The 24,692-nt window shown below is 36.8% G+C and overlaps 1 protein-coding gene across 9 annotated transcripts in view; it reads left to right on the forward strand.

Annotated features, from left to right (window-relative positions):
- The window catches only part of USP45 (ubiquitin specific peptidase 45), a 57,659-nt gene that overhangs the window by 6,056 nt on the left and 26,911 nt on the right, over nucleotides 1-24,692 (forward strand). For 7 of the 9 annotated variants that reach the window (XM_065911258.1, XM_065911263.1, XM_065911264.1 and 4 more), the window contains exons 3-9: nucleotides 2,103-2,275; nucleotides 3,651-3,754; nucleotides 4,763-4,863; nucleotides 16,610-16,752; nucleotides 17,363-17,458; nucleotides 19,560-19,690; nucleotides 20,970-21,057. In XM_065911258.1, the coding sequence (XP_065767330.1) occupies nucleotides 2,103-2,275; nucleotides 3,651-3,754; nucleotides 4,763-4,863; nucleotides 16,610-16,752; nucleotides 17,363-17,458; nucleotides 19,560-19,690; nucleotides 20,970-21,057 (836 nt within the window). Of the gene's footprint in view, nucleotides 1-2,102; nucleotides 2,276-3,650; nucleotides 3,755-4,762; nucleotides 4,864-16,609; nucleotides 16,753-17,362; nucleotides 17,459-19,539; nucleotides 19,691-20,969; nucleotides 21,058-24,692 lie in introns of those variants that run through there. The other 2 variants (XM_065911262.1, XM_065911265.1) reach the window with 2 other exon arrangements.

Genomic DNA, 24,692 nt, shown 5'->3' on the forward strand with positions numbered 1-24,692 from the left:
GAGTTCTCCCCACTTCCTTCTCTGCGCACTCCTGTTTGATCTCCACTGCTTTGAGTGGGAGTCTTCCCGTTTAATTTGTGATTTTGGGCTTCAGCTATCTCCTGGTTGCTCTGAGAATGAGCTTTGTATTTTTGTTTTCTGTTCTTTCTGCCCTTGGATAGTTTTGGGGAGGAGAAAGGGGAAGTGTTGATTTTATGTCCCCATTCGCATGCTGGAAGCCCTCCTTGTAAAATTGTTATTAATATTTTTAAAATGTGAAGATTTTGATTATTGCTTTTGATTTGTGAATGTGAAACAACTATTTGTTTTTAATACATTTTTATATTTTATTCAGGAATCTCTAGAGAACCTGTTTGTCAGATGAAAATTTGACAATTATATGATTAAACAAATTGCAGGAAACTGAAGGATATTTTTCACATTTCTCCTTCTCACAGAAGATAGTAAATACTGTTTAAAGACTTATAGAAAAACCTCAGACTTTTAAATTTGTTTATACTTATAAAAAGTATATGCAGTTGAGACATTTAAAAACTAGTAAGTTTAATTTAGGAACCTGGAACCTTTTTATCTTGCATTCACTAATCTCTGAATTCATCAACAGTTTCAGTTTTGTAAGTCTGAATTGTAGAGTCAGAAACTGGTTAAGTTGTACCTTGGCCACATCTTATGCTAGAGATGATAACACAAGGTGTGTGGAATGGTTTTTTACCTTAGAATTTTAAAATATAAAACTCAAAAACAAAGTGACGACTTTTGGTAAACCATTTCTAGGTCTTACGTGGTCATTTTTATCAGTCTTTCTCTAAACAGACCTTTTTCAATGGCATGCATCCTTGCTGTTCATCCAAAGGACTTCAGAATTACTTCTTTTATGCCTGTTCTTATAATTTGCTCTTGGTGTAAAATCAGAAGTTTTAATCTTTTATCAGATTTACATTTTATTTTTGTTGAAATTATTTCTTTTAATTTGTCACATTTTTTGTCTTCAGGATGAAATGGAAGTGATATTTAGTCTCATTAACCAGTAGATAAAAAGGAATGCTTTATGTTCAGAAAGGAAAGTAGAGAGCATTGAAATGTACATACTCCTGTTTCCCTCTTCAAGGTATTCAGTCTCTGCCTTTGTTGTTTGATTTTGGCAGATAGCTGTAGGTTTGGTATTTGGGACATTTGAGGTGGAGAAATTGAAGTGTTCAGATTTAGGAGAAATGGAAGTGTACTGAGCCCTTGGGAAACGAATATGGTTATTTGAAGAATTAAGAACATATTTGCTCATTTTGGCCTTTTGTCTCCACACAGTGCACATACTTGGAATCTGTTATAAAGGATAGTTAAGGGCCTTGCAAAATATATTTGTTATTTGGGAATATTCATTAAGAATTGTTCAGATAATTCTTGTTCCTGCGAATTATGCCATTGTTTGTTTCTCTCTTTTCTTTCTCTCAGCAGTGGTGAAAATAGTATCACAGCAGAGCTAGCCCATGGGAAAAGTTTTTACTTGTGTATTTTAGTGGAAAGAAAATATGTTCAAAGTGCTTGAGGCATAGTAGCTGCTCAATAAATAATCTTCTTAATTTATTTGTTAAACTTTAATTTTTGAACTAATTTTAGATTCACAGGAAGGTACGAAGCATATGCATGGAGGCCCCTATTCACCCTTCATCCAATCTCTTCTGATTTAATATCTTGTATTTCTATCGCACAGCATCAAAACCGGGAAACTGAAGTGGGTACAGTCCTTAGAGCTAGCTCAGGTTTCACCAGTTGTACATGCATGTGTGTGTGTGTGTGTAGCTTGATAACATGTATAACTTTTCTATAACCAACGCTGTCAAGGTACTTGACTACACTCTGGCCACTCTGAGTGCTGCTTACTTAAAGACATGCCACTGCCCTCCATCAAAAGCCCCTGGCAACCGCTAATCTGTTCCCCAACTCTATAATTATGTTATTTCACAGATATTTTATAAATGGAATCATACAGTATATAGTCTCTTAAGTTACTTTGTCTTTTGAACCTTTGTGCTTTTTAGTTAATCGTATTTTAATATTGTTGACCTTTGCTTGCTGATGTTCAAATTTTGTTTTGCCTCTTTCAGTAGGTCTCACTTGCCAGCACATAAGTCACGCTGTCAGTGTGCATCATGTGAAAAAAGCAGTAGCTGAGAACCTGAAGTCAGTTTGCTTGGAATGTTTAAAAGAAAGAAGATCCTGTGATGGACAGCCAGGACTTCCTCCTGACATCTGGTTGTGCCTCAAGTGTGGTTTTCAGGTGAGAAAAGTCTCTTTTCTGTGGGAGTTTGTCTTAAATATTTTCCTTAAATGCTTGCTCTGAATTGGACTGTTGATAGTGCTTAGAATTTAAGATAAATTTATTCTGTGTTTAGATAGAACTCTCCAAGGTTGAGCTTAGAAATGTTTTAAGGTAAAGTAAAATGTACATTGTGTTCAGAAAGTTATTGTGCACGGTTTATAAGTATTTTGAAAGGGAATCCAACCTACTTGCAGTAGTTTTCACGTGTGGACCCTCCTTTACCTATTTGTATTTACTTAGGAAATGGATCTAAGCCTTTTAAAAAAATCTTTGGGGATTCATTTTCTTTTCTACGAGAAGTGATTTTTCTTTTTTTGCAGAGTAACTTCTCTTAAGAGCTTAGAAGCAACTGATATCATTAACAAGGGAATTTTTAAATAAAATTAAAAGTATATATGTATATTTTTCAATAAGAGTTATCTTTATTATCTCATATAGAAAGCCAGAAGTAGGGTCACTCCTGAGGTAGTTACTTCAGTGGAAAGAACATTAAAAACTGAGATGTCTTCCATTTTTCTGCTGTGCTATCCAATCCATGGTTTCAGGATGGTCGAAGATGTTTCATGCATTATGTACCATACAGCAATCCCCAGAGGTCAGACGGAGGGCAAAAAGTACATCCCTTCCCATACATAGAACTTTTCCAGGAACATACCTTAGACTGCCCCTCATGGCACGTTGACAGAAATTCAATCTTGTTTCTCTACTTACCTGGTGACGGGGGCTGCTGTGGTTGGTCTGAGTCTCAGTGGTTTTCAGTGGCGGTGGGTGAGGTCTGTAGGGTGTAGAAGTGTGTGTACAGGGGACGGGCACTGCTGGTCTGTGAGGATGCCCGGTGTCCCACTGTGCATCAGAGAAGTGGTCTGGAAGTTAACTTGGCTCATGCCTGTTTTTACTGTGTGACAAGAAGTAAATTAGCCACTCTGCAAGAAGTTGAGTTTAATGAGAATCTAAATTGCTTTCTGAAACTTTTTTAAAAAGTTTAAAACAAACCCCCCCCGCCAAATTTCAGCCATTTGTTTTTTTTTTAAATCTTTTAATTCCTGTGGGGTTCACTCGTTCTTTATCAGTTAACATTCTCATTTACAAAGACCAGTTTACTTTAACTATAGTTACAGCTAACATATCAAGGGTGTGCTGCATGCTGCTGCATGCTCAGTCCTGTCCAACTGTTCGTGAGCCCATGGACTGTAGCCTGCCACTCTCCTTTGTTTGTGGGAGTTCCCAGGCGAGCATACTGGAGTGGGTTGCCATTTAAGGATCATTTAGGTTTTGATTAATTTGAAATGAACTTGCATGGAAGTCATACAAATAGTGCTCTATTTATCTTCAGGGATGTGGTAAAAACTCAGAAGGCCAGCATTCATTGAAGCATTTCAAGAGTTGGAGAGCAGAGCTTCACTGTATTATAGTTAATCTGAGTACATGGATCATATGGTAAGTTAGATTTGGTTAGTACGTGTGTCCACTATAAAAAGTATCTGAGTTTTATAAGGTAAGGTATCTAAAGCTATTATATCAGCTTGTGCTTTTAAGCCTGAACACGGTCTGTAAAATAAGAAAATTAACATTACCCATGAATATAAAATTTAAGTAAGAAAGAAATGTAGTCATACCTCTAGTTTTCTTTAACATTTTCTCCGTGCATTAAAGAAAAATTCTTGCTAGTTGATTTTGCTAAATTAGAATTCCAGAGGAGGAAAGTGTAAATTCTTCAGTAGTCAGCTGATTTGGTGTTCTCTGCAGGGGAAAGCCTAAGCATATACAGCTTGTAAAAACTTAAGGATCTCTCAGTTTTAGTCCTCTTGTCATTTGGGTTGATAATTCTTCATTGTGAAGAGGCCTGTCTCATGAGGGGACAGAGTTAGCCCTGGCCTCTAACCACTGGGTGCCAAGAGTAGCTTCGCCAGTTGTGATAACCGAAACTGTCTCACAGCTTTGCCAGATGTCCCTGGGAGTGTGGGCAGGGCAGAATTCTCCTATTCAAGAGTCTCTTGACATACCCACATCAGCTCTCCCTTTCCCCTTTCATGTTCAGTTCATTCCTGCCTGTACCTGAAAGTGTATAAATCTGTTCATTTCTCTCTTGAGCCACTGCATCTACCCTGGTCTCCCTCTATTCCTGATGCCATCCAATCTGACATTAGACAGAATGATGTTTTTAAAACGTAAATTGGATCATGGCAACCCTTGCTTAAAAACCTCTCATGGCACTTCATTACGCTTAGGATAGGTGACCCAGATTCTTAATTTGAACACTAAGGCTCTGTATGAACTGTCCCCGGTTACATCTGTAGATGTATCTCATTTCTCTTGCCTCACCGTATGTATTTCCCTTACCCCTTAATTTAAAGACAAAAGTGGATAAGTACTAACTTTATTACTTGATGTGCAAAAGTACTGAACATGTTTTCATAATATTTGCTTAAATTTATTTTTTTTTAGGTGTTATGAGTGTGATGAAAAATTATCAACACATTGTAATAAGAAGGTTTTGGCTCAGATAGTTGATTTTCTCCAGAAACATGTTTCTAAAACACAAACAAGTAAGTTGGCAGCAGTTGCTAAAGAAATTTGTATTAAAGTATAATGTTTTATAATTCTTACAAAGAAATAATACATTTATAAAGAGTACTTTGAATTTTAGTGACCTCTCAGTATGAGTGCTGTGAATTCTTAGGTAGCAATTTTGTGATGTTATCTTGTGTTGTACTTACATCACTAATAATGAGAGGATGGAGAGGATAGTTACTGGATTGTGGGCTTTGGAGTCAAATGGTGCTGAGTTTGAATTTCGGTTCCACCTAAATAATTTAATTGTCTGTGTGACTTCAACTTCTTATTTGTATGATAATTCTGTCAAGTGGGATTGTTGTAATGCTTAGACATATTCTCTAAAGATTAGGAAGTAGTGTGTATAAAAACAGTTGCATAAACCTCGACACATATTTATGAAGTGATGTCTGTTATTTGTTATCATTATAATGCCATCCTGACATCCACTACCTGGAGTTAGGCTAACCTGGCAGATTAAGGACTCAGTTCCCAAAAGATTGCCCTCACATCAGACACCATTCTCAGGTGCTCTCAGGCCCCCTGCATTTCTTTTTTTTTTTTTGGCCCCCTGCATTTCTGACCAACGGCCATCAGGGTGCCCACTACCCTCTTAGTTCAGTAATTGATTGGAATGACCCAGAACTTAGGAAAGTGCTATGCTTATAATTTGAGTTTCAATGTAGCAGCAACAACAACAAAAAAAGACACAAACGAGGACCCGCCAAAAGAAAAGACATAAGCTGAGATGTGGGAGGGTACCAGACATGAAGCTTGTGTATCTTCTTCCTGTGGGGTCAGATACATCACCTTCCCAGCCCAGTGACGTGTCAGTACTCCCAGGGTATTGTTAACCAGCGAAGCTCACTGGAGCTTTGGTATCTGGAGTTTTTAGTAGGGTTTCATTGTATGGGCGTGCTTGATTGAATCACTGGCCACATGATTTAAGTGAGCCTCCAGTATCCCAACCCTCTAATCACTCATTTGGTCTTTCTGGCATGGCTGGCCCCCGTCCTGAGTCATCTTGGTAGTGTACACCCTCTAGAGTCCCACATGAATAAAAAAGACACTTTGCTAACATAAACTGTCAAGAGTGGTATGAGGGGCCCAGCATAAGTAAAATAGATTCTCCAGTCACTCTGGAAATCCAGGGATTTAGAGAGGTCTTCTCAGGAACTTGGGACAAAGAGCAGCCAAATTCTTTACTATGGAAGTGATGTATTATATATTGTACTTTCTTATCTAACATTTAAGCAATATGTAACACATGTTAATATATATTAAGAATATATAGAGAAGCAGTTTCTTCAATCAAAAATGTTAAGTGCCTACCACTTAATACTTTATTTGGTATGAAGTGGTAAAAACAGTTTTAACTTGTCTTCATGGAGTTTAGGGCATACAGAGAGAGACAACATAACTCACATGTAACTTCTGATAAGTGCAACAAAAGAAAGGAGCAGATTGCAGTGACAGGGGGTCTCATGGGCACAGTGATCAAGAAAGGTTTACATGACTGGAGTCTGGTTTGCTGGGAGAGAGCAGAATGTGATGACGTTAAGATACAGTTGTCAGGTCATGAAGGATAACATAGGGAATTCCATGGTAAAGAATTTTTATTTTATTGGAAAAGTCGTGGAAACTATTAAAGCGTTTTAAGCAGAAATGTAGTAGTCATTCCGTCGTTTTAAAAATAGAGATCACTCTGCCAAATGGAGAATAGACTGTTGTGGGAGAGGAGTGGAGGTGGGGAGATCCATAAGGAGGTTATTGGGGTAAGGCAGGTAAGAGATTAGGAGGGGTTCTGGTGGAGAGTGGTGGGCTAGGTGTGATGAGTGAGGGAGAGTAGGAGGCCTCAAGTACAGATCTCAGGATTTTGGATAACAAGGAGAATGGGGATAAATGCCCATGATAATTTTGAAATGCCTTTGGAACAGAAATTGAACTGCTTAGTAGGTGGCATCAGAAACTGAAAAATTATATAAAAGTATAGTTTTCAGCTGTGTTTTCTGTAGCCTGGTAGAGAATGATTTTTTTTGTTTTTTTTTGAGGATGATTTTTGTTAGCTGTTGCTCTGAAACAGTAATTGTGAAAACGCTGGAGGAGGAGCTAGAGGAGGTAAACTCAGGTGCTTGGACAGCAGAAGAGACGATTAATTTTATCACCCACTCATTGGAAAGTATGGTGGTTGTAGGTATTTAATACTTAGAGAGCAGATGTTGGTCTTGATGGCTGTCTCCTGAAAGCTGCACATTACTTTTGTTGGCCATAAGAAGAAATGTACGGACAGGATGGCATGGTTGCCAAAAATACAGTTGTAGAAATTATTTCCTCTGGATTTTTTACGTTAGAGCTTCCTTGAGGTTAAGAATAAAGACAATCTGATTCCATTGAATTTTACAGATTTCTTGTGTATTTATTATCACAAAGGATATTGTAAGGTAGGGAGTGTGGAATGGTATGGGAGAAAAATCATGGAGGGGTTTGGCATTCAACTCTGACTCTTTTCAATCACTAGCTCTGTGACCTGGAGCAGATTATTGTTTATCTGAGTCTCATGTTCTTTTATTTCTTTTCTTTTTTTAAAATATTAAATTTATTTATTTATTTGGCTGCGCCAGGTCTTAGTTGCAACATGTGGGATCTTTAGTTGCAGCATGTGAAGTCTAGTTCCCTGACCAAGGATCAAACCCAGGCCCCCTGCATTGGGAGTGTGGAGTCTTAGTGGACCACCAGAGAAGTCTGTCTGAGCCTCATTTTCCTCAGCATTTTATCCATCTTTCCCATGAGAGGAGACGTTGTCAAGACCTTTCTTAAGGTTTAAGGTGTGAAATTTAAAAAATAATGATGTAATTCGAATAGAATTTATATTTTGAGTGATGTTCACATAGAGTCCTTCAGAAATTCAAAGAGAAATACAGTGTTCATTTGAACTCAGTAGGTATCATGCATGAGTGGGTGAGCTGGCTTCCAAGTTGGTCCTTTGAGAATAAACTCTGGACAGGTAGAGAGAAGACATTTCAGGTGGTGAGAAGGAAGCACTAATGTAAGCTTTAACTGTGTTTATGGAACCAGGGTAGCACTTGGAATAGGGGAAACAGGTTCTTGAAGAAGGTTGAGAGTGTGTAGAACCTATAAAGTCAGGGAGAGACATAGTTCTGAATTCAGGGTTTCCAGAAGTTCTAGGCCAAAATGTTTTTATCTCTGTGTTCCAAGTTTCAGTAGCTCTTGGGCAAGTTTGATTTAAAATAAGATCCCTTGGCATTCTAGAAGTAAGTTTTTTGGGATAGTAATATTATAAAATACTTTACAGATCAAATATGGAAGTTGGTATTTGAGGTTTGTAAGAATACTGGATATGATTATATAGCTATTTTAAATGATAATCATGCTGCTGCTGCTGTTAAATCATGTCGGTCGTGTCCAACTCTGTGCGACCCCATAGACGGCAGCCCACCAGGCTCCCCCATCCCTGGGATTCTCCAGACAAGAACGCTGGAGTGGGTTGCCATTTTCTTCTCCAATGCATGAAAGTGAAAAGTGAGGGTGAAGTCCCTCAATCATGTCTGATTCCTAGCGACCCCATGGACTGCAGCCCACCAGGCTCCTCTGTCCATGAGATTCTCCAGGCAAGAGTACTGGAGTGGGTCACCATTGCCCTCTCCAATGATAATCATGAAGATTGTAGAAATGTTAAAATGTCTGTATGTGGGAACTCAAAAAAATGATGAAACCGTATATATTGTGTTCAAGTGAAGGGATAAGAGTGACTTAAAAGGAGCCTTTTTATGTTTTAAGTGACAGTAACTACTGAGAGGAAAGCCTGTACCTGTACGTTAAACATGTTTTTAAGTTACATGATGCCTGGGCTCGTTTTACATCTGAAACATCTAGTTCAGCTTCTCTGCTCAGTGAATCTCAACTTTTGTTCCCATTAGCTCTTTAGACTCTTGTCAATGTTTCTCACATTAGAAATTAAAACTAAAAAAATTAGAATGTTTTTTAATTGTACTGAAAAATAGCAGTAATTCCATGACACATTAATACATATCATATTTTTAGGACAGAGAACTGTTTCCAGAAAAACACAAACCTAATCAGTGGCATTGTTTTACATTTTTACAACTCTCTTGAATGTCTGACTTAATAGAAACAGCTGGATTCTCATAGCTACTTGTGCATCCGATCTATTCCGATATCACATGGCATGTAGCTGCTGGAAAACTACTTTGTATAATTGAGAATGAATGAAAGTTAAAAAACCAAATAACATCTTGGGCTTATTACGAAAATACCATTGAGCTTAAGGACGCTCCAGAGATGGAGGTTGTCTTCAGATCCACTTTGAGAACTGCTGAACTAGCACATTTCCGTCCTTGTAGTTTCTGCCTTCCATCTTTCTTGCCTGAACGCTCAGCTCGGATCCTACTTCAGTGACACTTTCCCAATCCTATTTTTTATCTCTTCTGTATAGCCTACATTATATTCTTAACACTCGATTTTGTGGTGTTCAGCTTTTGTGTGTATCTGTGTCTGATTTATACAGCTGTACATGTCTTGAGGAATGTACCCTGGCTTACGTTCTTTCTGATTCTGATAGAACTAGGCAGTAAATGCTGTTGAATTGAACTGAATTCTTGCATTTTCACCAAAACACCCCTGAATATTATCAAATTATTTGTTCATTCAGTCTTTTAATATAGCTGAGTTTCCACCCTTGTGCCAGAAACTGTGCTGGATGTTGGAGATACAGTGGTGCATGAGACAGATCTCTTTCTCAGTTCCTGCAATTATTGATCTTTTAGTCAGTGAGGGATATTGACGAGTCGTAATTATAATTGCTGCTTAAATAGTGCTGTGATGGAGCAAGTACAATGGACTATGAGAACACTTTGGAGTGGTATCTAACCTAGATAGAGGATCCAGGAAATTTTTATTTAAAGTAAGAGATTTCTAAGCTGGGAGCTGAAGGACAACTAAATATTAGCTAAGCAGAAAGGGAAGGGGAGATAGCTTACTGATGAAGGATATGCTCAGAGGATTGTATAGCTGCAAGATTGAGTTTTGTTATGATGGCGGTGGTGAGAGGTGAGAATCTGGAGGTAAGTGGAAATACTGTTAAAGGGCCTTGTAAGTTTAGAGTTTATCTTACAGGCAGTAATGAGCCACTTACAGGTTCTAAGCAGAGAAGTGAATGATCAGTTACGTATTTTAGAAAGACCACTTACTGTGCAGTGGAGATAGATACGAATGCTCTTGTGTGTATACCTGTCCACTCATATGGCAGTGCCATTTTATTATGTGACTCAATCCAGATTTCTAAGGACAATGATTAACCAGGAGGTAGAGGAATTTGGAGAACAACCAGGTGAAGTCATTGTTATTTAATTCCAAGGTAGAGGGATAGTGGGATAGCAAGTTTTTCCTTTTTACTCTTTAAAGCTTAAACTTCTTTTCAGCTGTAGAAATGGGCAAATTACATTAATACTACATGACTGGTTTAGGTAATTGCATTAAGCAGTTGAGGGAACCCCAGTGCTGGTTCCCAGAAGAATGCTTACAGCTGTGTAGATCTCACATCTGATGCTAGGATTTGCTTTAAAGGAAAAAAAAAAAACAACTCTCCACAATCTCCACCTCAAACACATATCAGAAAACTAAAAAGAACAAATAAAATCTCCTTATAATGAAAAGGTCATATATAACACAAGATTGGAAAAAGAGCAAGAAAACTTTCTTGTGAGACCCACCCAGAAAACCAGAAATATGTTTTGTTAAAAGTGGGCCAATTTTCTCAGAAGGGCTTATTGCTCATTTTGATAGTCTTGTAAATGTCACAGAAGTATTCTACAAACACAGGAATTCCTGTTGAAATTGTATCATTGCATATATGTGAACTAGGCAGATGATAGAGAATCCCACATTCTTTTCTAACCCAGTAAATTTGAGTAATACTGATGGGATGCCATTTTCAAAGAACTTAAAAGAGAGCATAAAATGGGCTGCTGTAAACTTTAATAAAGCTATAAATTCATACACCAAAGATATCCAGCAATTGATTATATCCAACTTTTGCTTTAAAGCAGTAGTCTTTTCTATCACCATTAGCATTTCATCAGTGTCTTAAGTTGTTACACTTAGTAACCTTATCATCCATTGTTAGACAGATAGCAGATCATAATGGATATGTGGATTCTGAACCCAGATTGCCTAGGTTTGAATCTACTCTGTACAGTTAGCTGTATGCCTTCGTTTGATCATGATCTTTACAATGAGGGAAGTTATCAGAGGAGATGATGCTTTCAGATTCTTTCTTTAAATAAGCAAGCTGCAAAATAAGTTTGCTTTTCTAATGCCTATGGGACACTCAGGATGCACTAGTGTTCCAGCTCTGGTTTAACCAAGACAGTTCACAAATATTTATGCCTTTGCAAAAAGAGCGACATTTGATATTACTTGGCAACAAATCCACTGTTGGTTGTTTTCAGTTTTCTATGATGAGCAAAACTGCATCTCTGTGTATTTGCTTCTGTATTTCTGTAGGTTACATTTTTTGGAATTTCTGGCCAATTTATAAACACATCTTGAATTTTGAATTCTGTTGTTAAGCTGCCCTCCGGAAAGACTATGCAAAGGATATAGTTGGCAGGAATACTCATTTTTCTGTGTTTAACTTTGTTTATAGTTTTTAGCGACTTCTTTGGTTTTGTTTTTGGGGGTTTGGAGGGAGCAGTAATGAAGTTTTTAGAGTCATTGTTACTAAGTCCACCAGTCTTTTCTGTAATGGTTTTTTAGCCTTTGAGGTCACGCTTTGAAAGTCTTTTGTATTAAGGTTATAAAGATATTCACTCAAAATTTTCTGGTACATTAAGGACTTTTTTTTCATTAAGCATTTTTTAAAGTTTATAATTTAATATCTAGAGTTGGTTTAAAAGGTAGGGAATCTTTGTGTTGGACTCATTTTTATGGAAAATGAGGTACTTAAAGTTTTGAGGTACTTAAGATTACTCAAAAATTTGAGTAATTACTCAAAAATTACTCAAAATTTGAGGTACTTAAGATTACTTTTTAGATAGTCTTAGCCAAATTTTGAGAACATTGTTTTTTCTCTTTATTTTGGCTCTACTGGTGCTTCAGCCAGCAAATGATGAAGACTTTGTCTAGTTTATTTTTTTGTTATTGTTGTAGCAGCTTTGTCCTTTTAATTATACCATCCTTCAAAACATCTTGAAGTTCAGCCCATAGTGCATTCATTCTGTGTTCATAAAGGAAGAGTTCTTAAAGTGAATGTGATCTAAAATCGCTGCCAGATTGAGAAAGCTTTGTTGTCTCTAAAAACAAAATGATCGATAATTATTCTACTTTGGAAATAATAAATTGCATTTTACTAAAATGCATACCTGTCTGTAGGTCAGATAATTGAGAGACTGATTCAAACACCCTTGTTTTCAACTAGAACCTTAAACTCACAGCTGACAGTTTCAGTAAGCAAATGTACACAGATATTTAGTTTCTAAAAGTTTTACCATGGTGTAATCATGAATCTAAGGCTAAATTTCTCTATGCTATTCACGGTGTGTCAATTCCTTATGCTCTAGTCATAAATCATAGGCAATTATAAATAGTTACAGATAGTGGTACATACCTTACCTGGTACACAGTGGACATTTAATAAAGCAATTTTATTTGAACTGTTAAATTTTACATTTATAGTTTAAATATAATTATATAAACTGTTTCATATATAACTGTTTCCTTGTAACCATGCTGCTTAGTAAAATGTAAAATGTGCACTTGAAATAGGGTACATATAAATAGTTCTTAGAAAATGTCAGTCCGTTTTCTAGTCCTATTATCTGATCTATTTAATATTCAAGCCTAATAGCATAATTAATTTTGAACGTGTTATCACAGAGGTACATGTAAAAGTCAACAAGACAGACTCTTGCCACTTGTGTGAAGTAGCTATTTAACCATGAAATAAACTGTTTTTATTGCCATCGCCCGTGGATATGTTCTTCCTGGCAGTGCTGTCCATATTTGGTGGCTCTGCTCGGAGAGCCAGGTGGTGCTGAAAAGCATCGCACAGTGAAGCGTGGATGTATCTCGGTTTGACATTTGTCATCCCTCACTGCTGAAGGGAAGGGTAAAATCTGGTTTTCCATATGCTTATGCTTTTTTTTGCCTGCAGTTTTGACCAGATGGTCTTATGAACATTGTTTACTTTAAGATGCTATCCCAGATGTTTTGAAAACTGATGGGTAAATGTGGTATACAGATACATAAATCATTTGCACTTTATGGTTTAACAAATAAATATTATTTGGCCTTATAAGATTAAAATGTAATTTAGTTCTGGAAGTATTTTCCCAAGTGAATAATAAATATAATTTATAGATATATAGTATATATTTATATAGAGTTAATATCTATATAGTTTATTTCTCCCAGCCACTCTATTTTCATAATAAGCTAAAACATGGCAACGTTTATTAAGAACGTTAACTAAAGGGAATACTTGTGAGAAGTCATATTTGTTAGGGATTGAGAACAGTCAAATCTGTACAAATCTTGCCTGCTGTTTTTTTGTAATTCTTCTAATTGTGCATAAACCACTGAAGAGAAATTACCTGGCAAAATGACAATGGATTTATAATCAAAAGATTATCATTTTTAATTCTGGGCAAATCACTTAACCAGTTGGCGAATGACTTTTGTAAAATCACAGCAACAGCCTTGCCCCAAAAGACGGGACACTGCTTGGATTTAATTATTCTTTCATCCTAAACCTCTTTAAAATCACTGTGAAACCATCCAGTGGCAACACCGACAATGAGAGCCTGAAATCTGCCAACCCTGGACTTCAGTCAGAATATCAGATGTGATTAAAAGGTGGCTTACTCCCATTTGCAAGCCAGGATCGGCATGGGGCTTACTCTTGTTTGCGCAGGGCTCCTTAAGCACTGGCTGGCTTTTTTCATTTGCCTTTACATTTCCTTGCAAGTTTGAATACTGTCTGGCCTTTTCCCGCTTTTCCTTTTCTCTACGCCTGGCCTCTGTACTTCAGTGACCCTCTCCATTGATTGTACCAAGCTTTGTCCCCAGGCTCTAGTATGGGGTTTAATTCTTATCACTTATTTTAATATCTGAAGGACAGGAGGAGATATCTATTTTAATAGATCTTTTAGTTCTTTTCTGTGTTAATTCAGAATTCAAGGGTTGGGATTTAAAAACAACTCTTCGTTATCTGGATAACAAATATCCAGTAACAGCCAATAGTGATTAACATAGGAATAAAGGGGAAAACAGGAATAAAGGGGGAAAAACAGGTAATATAGTTTATGATAAAATGTTGTGCCACAGGGTAAAAGTTGAGTTGAAGGAAAAATCTTTTCTTTGTAGTAGATTTGTTTAGTGAAAGAAACATCTGAGAAACCACAGATCTGTTTTTCTCACTAAGATGTTTCCACGTTAGGGAAAAAAAGCAGGATCACAAAAACCATGAAGTCAATGTAAAAGGCAAAACTCACATTAGCAATTTAGGAAATACAGTTAGAAATGAGATAAACTTGAGGGGAAAATCCCCGGAAAATATAGGAAATGATTAAAGAGAAGAAAGAGCAGGCAAACAATGCTCATGATGCTGTGGGTGTTGGTATGAATAGCAATCTCGGGGGGCTCTCTGAGCTGTTTTTCACACATTTACATAGTGCTTAGCATGCCAGATACTTTGCACAGCAAGTTTAGCTCCTTTAATCCTTACAAAAATCATATAAGAAAATATGTTCATCATCCCACTTGATTGATACTGGAGCCCTACAGCTAGACGCCTTTTCTTTGGCAAACGTCACAGGTTCCAAGTCAAGCCTAACTTGACCAACAAGGTGTGCATGATATCGGTCTGCCAGTACCTGACACTGAGGTTTCTCTTGATGGGGTTTCTTTCCTACTCCTGTCCCTGAGAAAAGGGCCACCTCAGCTCCTTTATATCTCTCATAGTGCCGGGGAGGAGATGTCTTAATTTATTTCCTCTTAAGAAGTCATTGGACACATATAAAGCTAAAATTTGACTGTATTTGCTGTTTAATGTTGTCGGTTTTAATTTATATTGAGCTTTTAAAATATATATGTTCTCTTCAACATCACACCCCTGTGGAGGATAGAGCAGTCATAAGAGACATTCTCTCATTTCCGTGAATCTGGTTGGAGAAGCAGACAGCCAAACACTTAAAAGTTTATTAGCAATGCAAGACAGCATGTGGGTATTGCGTGCGTGCGTGCTAAGTCACTTCAGCTGTATCCAACTCTCTGAAACCCCATGGACCGCAGCCTGCCAGGCTCCTCTGTCCATGGGATTCTCCAGGCAAGAATACTGGAACGGGTTGCTTGCCATTTCCCTCTCCAATGTCAGTATTAGGTAAATAAAAATATAATTGAAAATACTGTAAAATCTGAGAGTTGAAAGGAATATAAAAGAACATTCCTTTAAAACCAGAAGATTTGAGAACTTGGCAGTTTCCTGTCAAACTTCAAATTATAATGATTTAGAAATCTGTTAAATAGATAATAATAATGTCAGTTCATAAATGTTAAATTTTTCTTCATTTTCGTAGTCGTTAAACATGATGAATTGATATAATTTGCAAATCGGTGTTAATTATGCAAGTCAGTAAGCCCCAAACATGCACTTTACCATACCCTTAAGTATTCCGTATTTTACTTTTTGTATTATGCTGTGGACTTCCCCACCCCCCATCCCCAGGTTCTGCATCCTTGAGTTCAGCCAACCACAGATCAGAAATATTTCCCCCAAAATTCCAGATAGTTTCTAAAAGCAAAACCTGAATTTGCTGTTCATTGGCAGCTATTTATTTACATAGCATTTTTATTGTATTAGGTATTATAAGTGATCTAGAGATGATTTAAAGTATATGGGTGGATGTGCTTATGTTACATGTAAATACTGTGCCATTTTATATAAGAGACTTGAGCATCCGTGGATTTTATTTTGACAGTTTCTAATTTATAGAAAACAAGAACTATACCATCCCCAAATTACTACTGTAAGGTGTTTTTAAAATTGCACCACATTTCTTGTTTATTAACTGGCATTCTTTTGTAAGGAAACTTTTTTTCTTTTATCCTCATTTAAAAAGTCTATTATCAATTCAGACTCACTCTCATTTTGTTCAGTGAGTAATAACTCTTATCAGCACTCTTCTTTATTTTGATACTCAAATTGTTCCAAATTGGGCCACTGGAAACCTGTTCAAAATGATGCCTGTGTATTTGCCATACTCATCTTTTTTCTGCTTTGGAGCACTTATTTTCTGGCATAACAAAAATGGTATAGGCTCATTTTGCCTCTTTTGCTGCCCCTGGTTTAGAATCAGCCTTTTCTTCAGAGAGTCTTCATTTGTTTTAATGGACAATGGTATTTAGAAACCAAGATTTTTTCTACTTGCTTATTTAAAATTCATTTAAACTACTTTATTTTTAAATTCATCTGGAATTCTACAGGGAGGTTTGAAGAATGGATGTGTATGTATTAAGATGAATTAAAATGAATTGCTTTAGCAGTAAGATACAAAACAAGAGCTACTTATTTCCAATTGTATTCTTGCCCCTCAGAAACACTGATTCAGAGGAAAATCTTATTTAATTTTAAATAATATATTTAAATTGTATCAAATTATATGTATTTAAAATCTCATATCCTTTGTGTTTTCTCTAACTTAGGTGCATTTTCTAGAATCATAAAACTTTGTGAAGAAAATTGTGAAGCAGGTGAAAAAAATAAGGGAAGAAAAGGTGGCAGTGTAACATCTGTAAAGGGAATTACAAATTTAGGAAATACTTGCTTCTTTAACGCAGTCATGCAGGTAAGCGCCATGAGAAAGCTTGGTAAAATGTATAAGTTTGTTTTAGTTAATTTGTGTTTTTTGGCACACCTTAGCCGTCAGATTGCACACCTTGAACTGCTAAATGTTTGTCCAGAAGTTTGTCTGTTTTCTTTTTGATTGCTTTAGGCTGTCTTTAGCCATTGGGCTTCTCTTGTGGCTCAGCTGGTAAAGAATCCGCCTGCCATGTGGGAGACCTGGGTTCGATCCCTGGGTTGGGAAGATCCCCTGGAGAAGGGAAAGGCTACCCACTCCAGTATTCTGGCCTGGAGAATTCCATGGACTGTATAGACCATGGGGTCACAAAGAGTCAGACATGACTGTGCGACTTTCATTTTCAGTTTAGCCATTGTCATACAGTACATATGCCTTCTTTTTCCATAGTGATTCTGAAAGACCTCTGTATTTTACCATGGCTCTGTCAGTAATAGTGATGTTTATTAAATGTAAAATGTATTTAGTTAGATTTTCTTAAAACCTAAAGACATTTTTGCTATATCAGATGATATTTGAAACTTGGAGAGTATTTATTCTGTGAAATTGGAGGCATATTATAACTGAATCAGAAGACAGTACTTTTGTTTTCTTTCAGAATTTGGCACAGTCTTACATTCTTACTGAATTGATGAATGAAATCAAAGAACATGGTACAAAACTCAAGATTGTTCCTTCCTCTGACTCTCAACTGGTAAGAAGTTTAATTATCTGGATAATAGCTCTTTTTAGATAAGCTGGTGATGTTGCCAAAATCTATTTTTCTTACTTGTCAGAGAAATCCATTGAGATGATAGTCAGAGAATTTGAAAAAATAATTCAAAAGTGTTTTGTGAAAATAAATAATAAGACTTAAAACTTCTAAAATCAGAGCTTTAAGATACGTTATGCTTCAAACATCTCATAAGTCAAACAACACAAAAAATACTGAGGGAGCTTTTGAATAGATATACTAGAATAAAGTGTTTTGATTTTTGTTGAATGAAATGTCTAGGTCTCTTGTTTTATATTATAAAATTTATAGTTATTGGTGACATTTGCTTAAATACAACATTTTTATCCTTTAAAGGTAGATTTAATTTTAATAGTGATCATCTAAAGGTTTTTTGGAGCCTAGTGAGAACGGGAAAAAGGCAGCCTCTGACACTCGGAAGCTAGCCTGATACCCACAGTTAGGCTGTGTTATTCCCGTGAACCTCACAGAATACCAGCCTCAAGCAAGGTTACTCCAAGACTGTTAAAATGAGACAAAACAAATCTGCTTAATACTTTTGTCTAAACCAAGATTACTCTTCCACTGAGAAAATCCAGTCGCTTTCTCTCGGCCAAGATGAGTCACTGTGACTTTTTTTTTCATTTGTTACATCTTAATCTTCATTCTAGTCTCCTTTTATTGAGATATTTCATCGTAGAAATACCCCACTTTTTTACAGCATCCAATTGAGAGCAGACCTTTTCTTAAATTATTTTCCTTAGATTAATTTCTTCCCTAAACCACCCAATTGAAACCCAAATCCTCTCTTGGTTCTTTTGAATGCCTCTGATTGAGACACTCCATGGTTCCCCGTTATATGTGTTCCCCCTCAAAGCAACAGGTAATGAACCCATCTTGTTCTGCTCCAAGTATGTTCCTGGTGGTCTTGGAGGGTATTACACTAATAATTAGAATTCCAGTTAGAAATTGATTTGTCTCTGTGTGTTTTAGAGGAGCAAAGAGTGAAGATATAGCTCATAATCTGGCTGTTGAAATTCTTAAAAAAGAGGAATACTAAAACTTCTTAGCCCAATGCAGTAATCTTAGATTTTTCTTCCCAGGAGGCAATTTTGAAAGACACTATGGTTGTATTTTTTGTTGAAAAGTCAATCTGTAAACTCACTGCCCTTTCATTCTCTTGAGATTTTTGTGGTGGAGCCCTGTTCCCACCTTGGGAACTAGTGAAGACCACTTTACTAAGTAATGCTAAGCATTTGAAAAGATTTCTTATTAACTGTGATCTGATGTTAGATTTAAGTATTTCACACCTGAAGCTGTGAAATTAGTGTATGGCAATCAGATATTATAGCTGATCACTACAGGTTTGTGTCATTCTAAGAGGGAAATTTTCAATCTTAGGTCTCAGTTTTTTAGGACATAATAGTTGACCTGAGTTGTGGGACTATCAGTGTAGATCTCTGCTCTTTCACCACCTGTTTTCTTTGGGCCTTTGTAATCTGTATGCCTTTTCTTTCTTTTCCTTGCCTTGTTGTGGCTCAAACCACCACTAATATGTTGAACAGAAGTGATAAATGTCTTAGTCCCCAAATTAGGGAGAAAACACTCAGTACTTCATTATCATTAAGAGTAGGCATAAAATAAGTATAAGGTTATGTATTTTTGTGACATAATTTCCCATTCCTTATTTTGTTAGTAAAATATTTGGAAAAAAAGAGTATGGGGTTTTGCTAATAAATGTTTATGATTATTTGTGAATATGTACAAATAGCAAGTCGATGAGTAATTTTAGGAGAGCACGTGAAGGGACAGTTAAAAGCAATGAAAGATTGGTTTTTCACTCTTAAGCTAATAGTTATATAAAGTAAAGGGCAGAGGATATGAGAATACCTATATTTTTCAGGGCAAGGCATTTAATTTCACTTTTTATATAGTTACCTTGTATATGAGGGAGTAAAACTTCTTAATACACTTGAGGTGGTTTAACCATTATTTAAACAGTGTAACTCTCTCTTAGATTTTTTAATGACACTGTATTTTAAAATTGTTTATTTTTGACAAAGAGTTGATCCTGTTTTTAAAGGACCCGTTAGTGGTGGAACTTTCAAGCCCTGGACCATTGACCTCAGCCTTGTTCCTGTTTCTTCACAGCATGAAGGAGACTGAAAGAGGACCACTTTCTCCCAAAGTTCTTTTTAATCAGCTTTGTCAGAAGTGGGTACATCTACCATCTTAATATGAATGATCATGAGTTACGAAGTAGTAGTGTGCCTATCTGGGCTTCCCTGGGGCTCCGTCAGTTAGGAGTCTGCCTGTGATGCAGGAGACCTGGTTCCATCCCTGGATAGGGAAGATCTCCTAGAGCTTAATATGAGTAGTTTGACACTTACTGTGACATTGCCGTTATGTCTTGGACTACCAAGAGAAAGGGGCTTTCCACGTGGCTCTAGTGGTAAAGAACCCACCTGCCAACGCAGGAGACATAAGAGATGCAGGTTTGATCCCTGGGTTGGGAAGATCCCCTGGAGAAGGGAATGGCAGCCCACGCCAGTATCCTTGCCTGGAGAATCCCATGGACAAGAGGAGCCTGGTGGGCTACAGTCCATAGTGTCAGCGAGGAGTTGGACACGACTGAAAGCTCCTTAGCACACATGCGCCAAGAGAAAGAACTAACATTTGTTTAGTTGCAGCTGTGTGCTTTATGTAAATTATGTCTCATAATGCTCTGAAGACGTGATTGTTTTCCCCCATTTTATGTATAAGAAAACTGAGACTGCCAGTAGTTGAGTAGCTTCCCTTGTTTCATGAGAACAAGGCAGGGTTTAAATGGATGTCTGTCCTGACTCGGAAGCCCATGGTGTAATACCATAAAGTGAGAAAATTACAGAATTATAAAATCTAAAAGTGCCGTTATAGATCATCTAGCTTAGTTTTCTTATTTTTTAAGATGAATGTTGAGGTATGCAGAGTTTAAGTAAATTTCCCAAGATGTTGCCAATATGGTTTAAAGCAAAACCCTTGTGTGCCTAGAAATAAATACGTCACAAAGGACCTGGCTTAACTTTAAACCATTCATTTATTCTTTCATAGAAATTTGAAAAATAAAATATGCGTGTGTATGTATGTATATATGTATATTCCTAGTTTTTTGATATTCTGTGGCATGTCATGTGCCTTAAGGGTGTCCCCAGATTCTCAAGATAAAAGTTCAGTATCCTGTACTGTGGGGCTTGACACATGTGCTGTCCTTGACGTGTAGTCGTCGCTTAATAAACGTTAGCTATATTGTTTTCAGTGTCCTGAAGATCTCATCCTCATGGGAACAGTAACCATATTTTGTGCTTCTACTTATAGAAAAAGGAGTAAATTGAACCTTTGAATGTATGAATATTGAATATATGTTGTTTCAAGGTGATTTTAAATAATAGTAATATATTGTTGATAAAATGACTATTTATTTATTTTTCTTTCCTGTTTTGTTTTTAAATCATAGGGCCCCTGCATTTAAAAGTTTTCAACAACAGGACAGTCAGGAACTTCTTCATTATTTGCTGGATGCAGTGAGGACAGAAGAAACAAAGGTCAGATGTCTCAATGTTTATCACATATACTCTTTAGGAAATTGAAGGAATTTTACCAAAATGTTAATGTACAGTTGAAAGTAACTTGACTTTTTTTTAAACTATTCTGTTTATCCTCCTCCCCTTTTTTGCCCTGCCTACTGCAAGATTATTTTTTATTATCATTTTACAGCTCTATTATCCTTTATTAGCTTATATACTTTGACTATAAATAACAGAAATTAATTAAAACTAGCTTAAATAAAGAAAAAGGAATCTAATATTCCAGATAATGGGGATATAGGACAGGAAGTTTTTCAGAAATCCAGAAAGTATTCTCCTTTTCCCCCTGGTTTCTCTGGCTCTGTAGATTTTCTTTAGTAGCTTCTTTGCTTCCCTGTCTGAATGGTAGCTCCTAACCGCCATGGCTTGCATGTTGCAGTTCCACGGCTTGCATGTTGCAGTCACATGTATAAAGATGAACTGGCTGCTCGTGAATCCTAATTTTAAACTCCCAAAAGAGAGAAACCTCATTGTCCCATGTTGGATGAGAATTCACTTAGGGACTAGAGGATTGGGATCCTAGTCTCCTGAGTCAGGGTCTGTTGAGTAAAGATCTAGATAGATTTCCCAAACAGTGTTTGCTGTAATCCTGTCCCTTAATTTAGTGGCTGTTGGTTGCCTCTAATATTAAATTAGTTATTTTCACCTTTTTTGGTGGGGTCCTATGCAAATAGGATACAGTTTTTCATAGAAAATGCCAGACATTAAACATGTCCAACATACAGCACATATCCCCCATTTCCTGCTTTCTCACTTGGAGCAGACCCTGCTAATCATTCATCGCTGTTCCACTGAGTCAGGATTCAGTCTCAGAATCGTTCTTGACATAGCACTCTGGACAGCCCCTGCCAATCCTAATTGTCATAACAGGTGAAAACCCCGTTTCCTGTTCAAGGGGAATATATTTCTTAATCTATATGTTAATATGCAGTAGAACAACCAGGAGCAAGTGAAGGGCTGATGTGCTTGTGGTAGGTGTTTCTTTTGTTACTGGGAAGGGTGGTATCTCTTCTTTTTTAATTCTGCTTTGTTTGAATTGTACATGACATTATAGTGTTTCTTTGTTCTGAATGGCCAGTTTTCAGTGAAGAAACAGTAATGGTTCTAATAATTTCTCATCAGTTATCTTAAAGAATGAGTTAGTTATCAAACAGTATATATTACAGTTCTGTCCTTAATTGGCTGTTTATAGGCTATCATATTAAATAAGTTGAATTTCCACTTCATTTTGATGGGGCTTCCCTGTGGCTCAGATGGTGAAGCATCTGTCTGCGATGCTGGAGACCTGGGTTCGACCCCTGGGTTGGGAAGATCCCCTGGAGAAGGAAATGACAACCCACTCCAGTACTCTTGCCTGGAAAATCCCATGAACAGAGGAGCCTGGTAGGCTACAGTCCATGGGGTCGAAAAGAGTCGGACATGACTGAGCGACTTTACTTTTTACTCACCTTCTGTTTAAAATCAGGTCTGTCATCTCTGTTAGATTGTGATCTCCTCAAGGAATGGTATTCTATGTGCCTTGCACTTAGTAGGTGCTCATTTAATGTTTGTTCAATATGTTGTCTGTGTTTGCTCTTTAAATGGGCAATTTCATTTATGTATTGAATTGGGAAGAAAACAGTTTCTTAAATGAATTATACTAACTAGTTTTGGGGGACATTTGCACTTATTTCGAATGTTATAATTTGAGTAAACCGTTAAATTGAAGGGTAGTTCTGCATTGTATTTTATCTGTAATTTGTTTTAAAGAAATCAGTTAAGAGTAAGTTTTGGGAACATTAGCACAGTCCCACTGAGCTAATAATTCATTACATTTTCTTAGATCTAGAAACTGATACCAAGAATGGAGATACAAACTTAAGTGTTTCAGACTACCAAACTAATGATCTAATTCTATACAGTACTGCTGATTAAACTTTAATTTTAGGGACTTCATCTGCGGTTCCACTGCAGGGGATACAAGTTTGGTTCCTAGTTGGGGGACTAAGATCACACATGCTGCACAGTGTGGCCAAAAAAAAAAAAGTTTAATGTTAATGCTTGATCATATCAGTGACTAGTATAAATACACATTTTAAGGTTGCTATTTAAAATGTAACCATAATTATTTCACTATTTGAAAAAGTATTGAATCTGATTTAGTAATTGATATTCTTATTGAAGGGATTGATACAATAAGAATTGATATTCTTTTTGAAGGGATTGATACAAGGTAGCAAAGTAGAAAGAGATGCTCTGTGTTAGGAATAGTAAATGGATTTTGACCTTCTGAGCCTGTCCATGACACAGCAGTTACCTTAGGATTAATTCAAGCCATCAGTTGCCAGAATGATTTTTTCCTTTTCCCCTGAGATTTAAAGGAATATGTTTACTACATGGCGGTCATGTATCATTGTGAATAGAATTAAAAGTCACCTTTTTACAATGTTTTTCTGTGTTGATATTACAAGTAAAACAATAAAATCTATCCTTGTAACTTTTTTTTTCTATTTTACATTTATTGATGGCATTCTTTGTTACAATTATTCTTTTGTCATAATGATGCGTTGGGATTCACAGGTTCTTGAAAACTCAGGCAGTACAACAGGAAACATTGGTTTTTGAAAGCTCTTTCTTCCTCTGCTTGAGGCTTTTAGATGGAGTGGCAGAATTGAAATGTCAGGTCTTGGGTCTGTTCTGTCGGTAAGCAAGGACGGTCACGCTGGTCGGGCCCAGTGAGCGCCGGGCAGGAGCCGCATTGTCTGGCCTGGGAACGCACAGCTGTCGGTGACTGCTGCTGGAGTCTGTCGCGCCGCGCGGGCCTGGCTGAAGGAAGGCTCTGCTGCCAGACTCCCAGTGAGGGCTCAAACATGGCTGACCTCTCATCCTGGCTCACTGAGGGCTTTTTCTTATGACTGTGAAGTGGAGGAATATAACTCGCCCTTGCGGAGTAGAGAGAGAAAAGGGACCATTTGTGGAAAAATTATAAGTTTTTTCATATTGTGAAATAAAGTCAAATTCACAGAAAGGGGTTCTTTTATAGGCAGTCTTTTCTGCTTAGAAATATATGCTTCTTGACTCTTTTTTTCCTTTTAGTTTGAGCTATCACTAAATTAATGGTATTATTACATTTTTATTATCAGAGATTTATCACTTTAATCCATTATTAGGTAACATGATTTTAAAGGTAGAATAGGTCTGCTAACTTAAATTATGTGTTTTGCATTCTTATTTTTAAAAAGAGTTTAACAAGGAGGTTTGAACTGGTTGAACCTTGATACTGCAAATTGATTAATGTGCTGCATTTGTTAGTAGGTCTCTGACCAGTCTTTTTTTAAAATCTAAATAGTTCAAAGCACACCTCTTAACAATGAAGGTTGTAGATGGACCTAAACCCATTTATTTTATTCAACTTGATGAACTACCTTTTAACTAACTTTAACACTTTTTAGAGCAGAGAATGTAAATTTGTGGTTAGGATACAATAAAAAAAGCAAACGTCTAATAGTTTTAAAGTTAAGAATTTAAACAATTCCGTTGTTTTTACTCTTTTAAAAGAGAGTGATATTACAGCTTATATATCAGAGGCTCATTAAAAGCCATGTCTGCATTAG

Source organism: Muntiacus reevesi, chromosome 19 (assembly GCF_963930625.1).
Source record: "Muntiacus reevesi chromosome 19, mMunRee1.1, whole genome shotgun sequence".
Classification (NCBI taxonomy): domain Eukaryota; kingdom Metazoa; phylum Chordata; class Mammalia; order Artiodactyla; family Cervidae; genus Muntiacus; species Muntiacus reevesi.